General features: G+C 42.2%; 3 protein-coding genes across 3 annotated transcripts in view; 1 reads left to right on the forward strand and 2 right to left on the reverse strand.

Moving 5' to 3' along the window:
- LOC145445220 (cytochrome b5-like) overlaps nucleotides 1-9186 on the reverse strand; it is a 392395-nt gene that overhangs the window by 97563 nt on the left and 285646 nt on the right. The window lies entirely within an intron of this gene.
- On the forward strand, nucleotides 51-3079 carry LOC145445210 (triosephosphate isomerase-like). Its single transcript, XM_080323381.1, has 3 exons — nucleotides 51-324; nucleotides 606-729; nucleotides 2485-3079. Exons 1-3 carry the CDS (start codon nucleotides 121-123, stop codon nucleotides 2901-2903), a joined length of 747 nt encoding a protein of 248 aa, XP_080179507.1. The 5' UTR covers nucleotides 51-120; the 3' UTR covers nucleotides 2904-3079.
- On the reverse strand, nucleotides 4419-7999 carry LOC145445187 (glutamine--tRNA ligase-like). The gene has a single exon (XM_080323343.1). The coding sequence runs from the start codon at nucleotides 6976-6978 to the stop codon at nucleotides 4621-4623; it is 2358 nt and encodes a 785-aa protein (XP_080179469.1). The 5' UTR covers nucleotides 6979-7999; the 3' UTR covers nucleotides 4419-4620.

Raw genomic sequence — 9186 nt, forward strand, 5'->3', positions numbered from 1 at the left:
TGTAGCCTACCGGACGCACGATTATTGTCTCCTGGAAGTTGGCCTACTCGTAACAAAAATTTTCAAAATTCTCATACTACATTTCAGAAGTGTATTTAGACGACAGCTTTGCATTGCACGATGTCTTCTACAAGAAAATTTTTCGTTGGTGGGAATTTCAAGATGAATGGTGATAAGAAGATGCTCGATGTCATTATAGAAAATTTGAATAAAGCTAACTGTGCCAACACCGACGTTGTGGTAGCCCCACCAACAGCGTACCTGAGCTATGTCAGAGGTAAACTGGACGGGAAAGTCAGCGTCGCAGCTCAAAATTCATACAAGGTGAATGGTGTATACATTCTCATTACATTAAGTGAGCCGGTATTTCGATGTTGTTTTTAAAATACCAAAACGCTAATGATTTCAAACAGCTGCTCCGAGTTCCGAGTTTCTCAATGTTATGTGAACCATGATAATCCTATAGATGGCGACACGAAATTTAATAAAACTATAGTACTGATTCCAATATTAAAAATTATAATCTGGAACTGGACCCCCCAAGGCCTCCATAAAAATTCAAACTCAAAAAATGAAATCAACATTGTTATTCTTGTCTGTTGCAGGTTGCAAAAGGAGCGTTCACTGGAGAAACGAGTCCTGACATGCTGGTGGATTTAGGAATAAATTGGGCAATTTTGGGCCATTCCGAACGTCGCCATGTTTTTGGAGAAAGTGACGCCCTAATTGGTATGTATGCTATGCAGGGGCGTAGACAGGGGGGTAGAATTGAAGAACGTTCTACCCCCTTCCAGGCTCGATTCTATCCCGAAAATCCCAAGTCAACGCTACTGCTATAACAACATTTCTTCACGATATCGCCTAATTTCAATTTGCTGCGCGCGACGCTAGTCGCCGACGCTGATCACATGCCTTTTTCTCGTTGATCTCTTGTCTATCGAAGTGCGTCTATGCAAGCGTGAAAGGGGCATTGTTATATTTTTCTCTCTCGGCGAGGGTAAGCGATTAGCTTACTCCCTTTATTCTGAATGCAGTCATCGAGCAATAATAACATTTGCCGCATCGTTCACGCGTTGTTTTCTCATCAACAGTTCATTGTAAACGATAACCAACATTAATAACATGAAAATAACAACTTATAACTGAATGAAATCATGTTTTAAAGCCTTCGCATCTGATTTGTGCTTTGCCGAACTCAAGCCTGTTCCCCAAAACAGCGTGAAGACACAATACATTCGATTCGCATTTTATTTTTGACGCCATTGTTGTGCATTGTCTTGACCTCAATGACCATCTATACGTCATACTAGATTATGTCTTTCGTGATCGGTATCCCACCGGGACGCATTCAGCCTTCAATAGTTGCGCCGAAACTTGTTTGCAATTCCCTCACTTATTCACACGCCGGTACAATTAGTATATGCGCCATGTTCGAAATGAATGGAATTGAAACGCCGAGCAGACGTTACTCTTACACGCGAATTGAATCATGTCAAAATTCATGAAGATATAACAGATTCTGCGCTGTATAGATTGTTCGTCGTGAATTGTTGTTCTTGTATTGTTTCAAGGTCGATTACTTATTTGAATGCAAATAAGATCTCCTGCACTGTCACAGGATGAGCGCGTGCGCATCGTAACATGATCCCCGTGCAAGCTGTTGATTAGGGCTGTTCAAAAATAACATTTTTTCCTGAATCTTACTGGCTACGTGATTAAATCGTTAGGTTGCCTTAAAAAACGACGTACACCAAATTTGAATTCATTCCAACCAATTTTCGCTGGTTTCGTACAGTTTGAAAAATTTGAATTTGCCCAAAAATGCAAAAAAAAATTTTTTCAAATTTTTCTGCCAACCCCATGAAATTGTTGGGCTGTCTTCAAAAACTGTGCAAAACAAATTTGACTCAATTCCAAGCCGTAGAAGCGGGAGTTATTCCAGTTTTTCGATGGTAATTCTTGGATTGTCCACCGATCAAGGATAATCCCAGAATTATCAAAGAAAAACTGAGAAAACTCCGCTTCTACAGCTTGGAATTGAGTCAAATTTGTTTTGCATGGTTTTTGAAGACAGCAACAATTTCATGAGGTTGGCAGAAAAATTTGAAAATTTTTTTTTTTGCATTTTTCGGCAAATTCAAAATTTTCACACTGTACGAAATCCGCGAATATTGGTTGGAATGAATTCAAATTTGGTGTGCGTAGTTTTTTAAGGCAACCTAATGATTTAATCACGTAGCCAACAAGATTCAGGAAAAAAGGTTATTTTTGACCAGCCCTACTGTTGATTGCTAACTCGCTTTCAGTAATTAGATCCGCCAATTAGTTACGCTTACAGAAGTCGCTATCGCTAAAGGTGTGACGCATAGAGGCTCATTCTGCCCCCTTAATTCAGTTCTACCCCCTTTTTCTCTCGGCTGGCTACGCCCCTGATGCTATGTAACGAGTTTCTGCCAAACCGCTAACTGAAAATCATGTTTTTAGGAGAAAAAATCAAATACGCCTTGGAGCGTGGGTTGTATGTGATTCCATGCATTGGGGAGAAGCTGGACCAGCGAGAAGGTGGCACAACGTTGCAAGTGGTCTCGGAGCAAATGGCATCAATAAAAAGTAACGTTAATGACTGGAGCAAGGTCGTTATCGCATACGAGCCAGTTTGGGCGATCGGAACAGGCAAAGTCGCCACGCCTGAACAAGCACAAGAAGTCCACCTGCAACTGCGTAAATGGCTCGCTGATAACGTTTCAGATGCAGTCTCCAAGTCCACTCGTATTATTTATGGCGGTTCCGTTTCGGCTGGTAATTGCAAAGAGCTTGCCAAGCAGCCTGATGTCGATGGCTTTTTGGTCGGGGGAGCGTCCCTCAAGCCCGAGTTTTCTGACATCATAAATGCACGCAGTTAACTTGTAATCACCATCGCTGAATTAATACTAGGATTGAATCGTGGTAAAGAATCTTGATTTTTTTTGCATGTAGAGTACAAGTGCTGAGTTCAATATACCCTGTGATATTTGTTAATATATTCACACAAAGTTGCTTTGAATGAGAGCTAATACCAGAATAGAATATGTGCAGTATGCGTCCCGTGTATCTGTTTATAGGGCATTGAGAATAGGATTACCATAGCAACAAGCGAAAATGAAAAGGTGTGGATTTATAATAAGTTTTTCCCTGCGAGGCAATGAGAATTTGGACATAGGTTGGGCAAATGAGTAGGGCTGGGCACAATGATTCGAGTACTCGAATCTGAATCGAGTATAAATTTTAATGATTCGAGTCGAGTAGTAAAAGACGATTTTTTCGAGTACTGAAATTATACGCTCCTCGCAACTGACAGTTAATTTATCAACGAGAATTATAGTTTTGATACTATTTTCCACCGCGAAAGCCTTGAAACCTGGACAGGCCGTGTCGCAGTATACCAGACATAGTACAAAGCTATGAACGTTACTGGAAAAAACACATTTCCGAAGTCATGATTATCGCACAAGATTGTTAAGAAGTGCTAAGGAAGTCGGCATGGTCGAAAAATACCAAAGTAACTTTAATGTGACGGATAACAGGCATTATGTTCTTTGTGATGGCATAAAAGGTACATATTTGAACTTCGACATAGTACATTATTTTGTGACGTCATAATGAGTGATACTCGATTACTCGACTCGAAGCATATTACGTGATTCAGAATCGAATCACTCAGGTACTCGATTTTGCCCAGCCCTACAAATGAGTACCCGATCAAGTTGATTCCTAGTCTAGTATCATGTCGATGATGTCATCATAGTTGCAAACATACTTTCAATGTGACCACTAAGTTAACACTGACATTTACACTTATTTATAACTTCAAAAATGGCATCGAGATGTTAGGTATTACTGCAATGCGCTCACTGCTTCGCGGAGATATCGTTGCCATGAATATTGGTAGTGATTTGCTGCACGCATTAAATGATATGATATCTCATAAAGATTACAAGAATCCTGCGGCAGAAGAAAAGTATTGCATCAACAATTAACACTAAATTGATTATTTTCAATTGTATATTGGCGTTTTGTACCTCCAAAAGTATCTTCAATTTGCATTCATAAAATAATAATTCTTGAAAGTATCAACTCAGGTCGTACCACAGAAATCATCAAAATTCATACTCAATTTGGATTAAGGTACTTGAATAGCTATCCCTGGCCCAAATATGGACATGGAAAATATGTTGTCTTCAGTAGGAGCACTCGCCGAGTACAAATCAGGTGGTACAACTATTGAGCAGGACTTGACTGTCTGATGCTGCTGGGCCGTCTAAAACCTGCTCGCAAAGCATACTACCAGCTTAGACAGTCACACGCTTACTGGTTTTCACGGGAGCCTAGGTCTCAACATAACTGATCAATATTTCATATAAATTCTCAACACAATGCAATCTTTGTTGACAGCTCATCTTTAGTCTCGAAAAATTATCCAAGCAGTCACCGTTATTATTTGGGAAGCGAAACATGCATGTTACTGGAACCAATGATTTTCAACATGCCGGCTTGATACAATATAGTAAACACCCTACAGCACATATTCTCACAAACAAAAGCACGATTCTCCTTCCGCACAAACATCGAAACGAGCCGCCGCTACTTTTTAAAGGAATCCTTAAGAGTAATCGTTCGGTTGAACACCAGTGATGACGGTGTGGCGTCCGGATCGACACAGAAATAGCCCAGCCTCTCAAACTGAAATTTCTCAAACGCGACAGCCTTGTGAACAGACGAGTCGACCATGGCGGACGAAATCGTAGTGAGAGAATTCTCGACGCAATCCGAGAGAAATCCCCCGGGCACGTCTTTCGGATTCTCCGGGTACTTGTGTTTGAAAAGCTTCTCGTACAGACGCACTTCGCAAGCCCTTCCGTCCGCCTCAGACACCCAGTGAATGAAAGCCTTCGGTTTGGGGCCGTCTCCTGTGGGCCGGCATACGACTCTCAGCTCTTTTGGATCTTTGGCGTCGCCAATTACTTCCTTCACCGAGATTACCATTCCGGTATGCCGCAGACCAACGCTCTGGTTCAGAGCAAGCCGGTTGTAATTTTTGTCAGCATTCTCTACGTAGTCGGTCTTTTCTATAAATAACGTTGCCGAAATTTTAACTTTGTGATGTCCCCGCGCGGGTTCGGCAGGAAAATCCGGTATTTCGATATCCTGACCGCCACCGAAACACTCTTCAAAATTGACGATGACCAACTTGAGAGGCGCCAGCACTGCCATTGCTCTGGGGGCAGTTTCGTTCAACACATTTCGTACACAGGATTCGAGCAGTCCAGGTTCAGTGGTGACGAGATTCCCGGTAATCCCGACTTTGGCGCAGAAATCGTTAATCGCGTCCTTTGGAAACCCGCGTCGACGCAACGCAGTCAACGTGTAAAGCCGAGGGTCGTCCCAGTCTCTGACTACACCAGCGTCAATGAGTTTTGTGATTTTACGTTTGGACACGACAGTGTACTGCAGATTTAGCCTGCCGTATTCCCACTGCACAGGACAGTAGACATCCACAGCGTTGCACAGCCAGTAATAGCTCGACCTTCGCGACTGGAACTCTTTCGTGCACAACGAATGGGTGATATGCTCCAGGCTGTCGCACAGGCAATGCGTGAAATCATAAGTCGGATAAATACACCATTTGTCTCCAGTTCGGTGGTGCGGTACGAACTTGATCCTGTATGCGACTGGGTCTTTCTTACCGTCTTCCATCTCGTGTTTCATCCTCAGCGTGGCCCGGCCTTCTTCAATCTTGCCCTTACGCATGTCCTCAAAAAGCCTTAGGGACTCGTCAACAGGCCTGTCCCGCCAGGGCGACGGAGGCGGGTCCACGCCTTGGATTTCTTCGACTTTCTGGTGACAAATGTATGCCAGATTTTGGGCTATCAGCACCTTCGCGAATTCATACAGCTCTTCGAAGTAATCGGAAGCGTGCGTGACTTTGTAAGGAGTGTACCCCAACCATTTCACCATGTCTAAAATGCCGCGGAAGTATTTTTCTTCTTCTTTTTCAGGGTTGGTGTCGTCGTACCGCAAAAAGCATATGCCGTCGTTGGCTTTGGCGTACCCAAAATTGAAATTAATCGCTTTGGCATGGCCAATGTGTAGAATGCCGTTCGGCTCTGGAGGGAATCTCGTGCGTACCTGTCCGCCGGTAATTTTCAGATGTTCCTTGAGAAGGTCCATGGTTTTCGGGGTGACAACGTAGCCGGCGGTGGTGTGGTTTTCACCGGTTTTGTGCAAAGTCAGGGCGACGCCCCTAAGCTGCTCCATGAGACTTCGATCGTCCAGCTTGGGACCTGCGTTTGCTACTTTGTTGTCAGCGGACTTTGACGTAGATTTACTCTTTTTATTAGTGTTGGGAGCTGGCGCCAAGTCTGCTTCTGTTTTAGGCCCTAGAAGGGATAATAACTGCAGGTCCATCTCGTTTTTCAACGATTTTCCGTCCGCGAATTTCATCTTTTTTCTCACAGCTCCTAGAAGTATTCCGGCGTTGAACTTGTACCGTAGCTTCACGATTTCTTCTTTGTGAGAAGCGATAACGGATTCGACAGCATCTTCGATTTGATCGGGAGTAATCACCACTCCCACGCCGCAGTTTGCTTCAAAATCAGCGACATTCACGGGATCAGCAGGTTTCGATTTTAGGTAATCGAAAGCGGCTGTTAGTTGGATTTCGTTTTCAATTTTTTTCGTGGCAACGTAAGAAACTAGAAATGGCATCTTCTTTTTATCTTTCATACGAGTTGCGATATGATATAATAAATTTCCGACGCTTTTCTCGATAACGGCATTGTGCTTTTTCGATTCTTCGATTACATCTTTCAAAAAGCTTGCCAGAGAGGCATTCTTGACCGTGTCTGTTGCCTTGGCCTGGGACAGCCCGATGCCAGTGAACAACGACAACAAATCAGTCATAATGTACAAATATTCTGCAAAATAATCAACGACCTTCATTTGAAATAATATATAAAGTCATAATGTGTATAAACACAACATATATGTATATATATTGGGAAAAAACCTGTTTGGAATAATTGTTCAATGGCACGTTCCACACCATGATAATAATGTGATAATAGCCTAAAATCACGAAAACAGGACATTCCATCCAGTGTTATCACAGCTTGATTGAACTCGAGCAACGAAACTACGTATATAAATCACATTGCTCCAATCGAAAAGTTGCAAGCACAAGGAGCTGACAACCTTTTTCTATTCAGGTAAGCGCCACTGTAATTGTGTTGAGGCGACCACATGAGATGTTAGCATGGTTGTGTGGTCCACATTGTTTCATCCTCCTGGGCCACTGGGCGTAATTTCCCAGTTTGTAAAATACAACAATGACAGAAAGAACCGTAGACCGAGTAGCATAACAGCGTAATAATTCGCGAGTACGCGCGCACTTACAAGCTGCGCAAATACAATTCAACCTCAAGAAGTGTACTTGTTCTTCTAATGCAGAGATATGCATGAGACCATGTGAAGTACGGTACCGGTATATGCTTTTAATTGGTAAGGTCACGTCTATATCAGCTACCTCCAACAGTCAGCTGTATTATGCTTTCTATGTATACCTCGTTCCAAAACTTGTCTACTCATTTTCATTACTGGTATTTTGAACGGGTAAAAAGATACCTAACGTTGACTTTAAACATTACATTGCAGTTGCCTGTTTTGGCATTACTGCCATATATTGTATCATTACTTAACCAATAAACTACCAGCCGTCGCCTCAGATCGAGGTTCAAGACTACTATGAGTAGTTAAGTACAAATGAAATTCCGAAATTCCTCCTTCTATGACTTCACCTGTTGATTTATTGCGAAATTACAAACCTACAACACTCGGCCTACTGTTCTGGGTCTGGCACGTAATGTAGCCTATACTAAACAATTATGTGATGTGTGCTTAAGGTGTCTCGTCAGTCGCTCATGCTTTTTATAGTAACGTTCGCGAACAATACTATTTTACATACAGTGCGTGCGACGCTTGAACAACACAACATACCAATCCTGCGGAACTCCAAACGTAAACAGAATTACCATTGATTTCGTCACTACGCCAGCCAGCCTAGCCACACACCCCCAATCTGACAAGCATGTTGGCTATTGCCACAAGCCAGAAGTTTTCGAGCGTAACCGTACTACATGGATCACCGCCTGGTAGCAGACTTGGACCAATAGATTTTTTTTTAGCTTTTCCAAATGAGATTATGAATTAGAATTTGGAGCTACTCATTTTTTTCCGAATGAGATTAGAATTAGAATTAGAGCGACATAGTTGTTTCCATATTAGATTAGAATTAGAATTAGAGCTACACAGGTTTTCTCCAAATTAGATTAGAATTACTGAATTCGCAAAACTTGGATGAAAAAGAAAAAAAGACCCGACGAAAGAAAGCACTCACAAGGAATGGAAAGAACTAGAAAGGGCCGCGTCTTCAAAAGATCAACATCGAAAAGAACTGTGACATCGGGCACACTAGGCCGAGGTGGACGTCGCTCTAAAAGACCGCAACTGCGCGTCGTTCAATCCACATCTTCCTATATCTGGACATTACACCGCATTGCGTCTTATCGCATTATACATTGTGTTTGTCTTGTTCAGATGAAAATATTACCCAACGATTTTCGATTATTATGGATTAAACTGTGGATGAGAAAGAAATACAGCAAAAATCAAGTTTGGTTCATATCAAATCACAGTGCATTCCGATAAGTATGAGAATGCGGGTTAACGTCTGTACGTTGTACAGGTACACGTCCAAGCTCGGCTCGTTTGCGCTATATACTAAGGGTCACTAACACGAGGCCCATTTATGATCATGACATTTCTTGTTGCATTTGTACTTCTTTAATAAAATATTACATCTTTTCTGGTAACTATGGATATCGCCATTGTTAGTGAGCACGGCGTTGTACTAACGTAAATTTTCAAAAACGTGGTTGCAGAATTGTGTGGCCTGGGTGATTTTGTATTGATATTGCATTCTTGCGGCCCGCGGCCTCTACGAAAATTGAAAAGTGTCCCGTTTTGAGTTGGAGACCTCTGCATGCATTCTACAATGTATAGGCTATATGTTCTCCCGCTTGGCTGAAAGCCTTAAGATGAGGAAAACGATTTTATCTTTTCCATTAACTCAAAATATCACAGTTCATGTTC

The sequence above is a fragment of the Botryllus schlosseri genome, chromosome 8 (genome assembly GCF_051294905.1).
Source record: "Botryllus schlosseri isolate E-star chromosome 8, Bs_hap1, whole genome shotgun sequence".
Lineage (NCBI taxonomy): Eukaryota > Metazoa > Chordata > Ascidiacea > Stolidobranchia > Styelidae > Botryllus > Botryllus schlosseri.

What these genes read in the sequence shown, in the direction of transcription:
- LOC145445210 (XM_080323381.1), top strand. Translation starts at nt 121, where the DNA reads ATGTCTTCTACAAGAAAATTTTTCGTTGGTGGGAATTTCAAGATGAAT. An exon ending in CAGCTCAAAATTCATACAAG is followed by an intron (nt 325 to 605) that starts GTGAATGGTGTA and finishes TGTCTGTTGCAG; the next exon opens with GTTGCAAAAGGAGCGTTCAC. An exon ending in AGAAAGTGACGCCCTAATTG is followed by an intron (nt 730 to 2,484) that starts GTATGTATGCTA and finishes TCATGTTTTTAG; the next exon opens with GAGAAAAAATCAAATACGCC.
- LOC145445187 (XM_080323343.1), bottom strand. Translation starts at nt 6,978, where the DNA reads ATGAAGGTCGTTGATTATTTTGCAGAATATTTGTACATTATGACTGAT.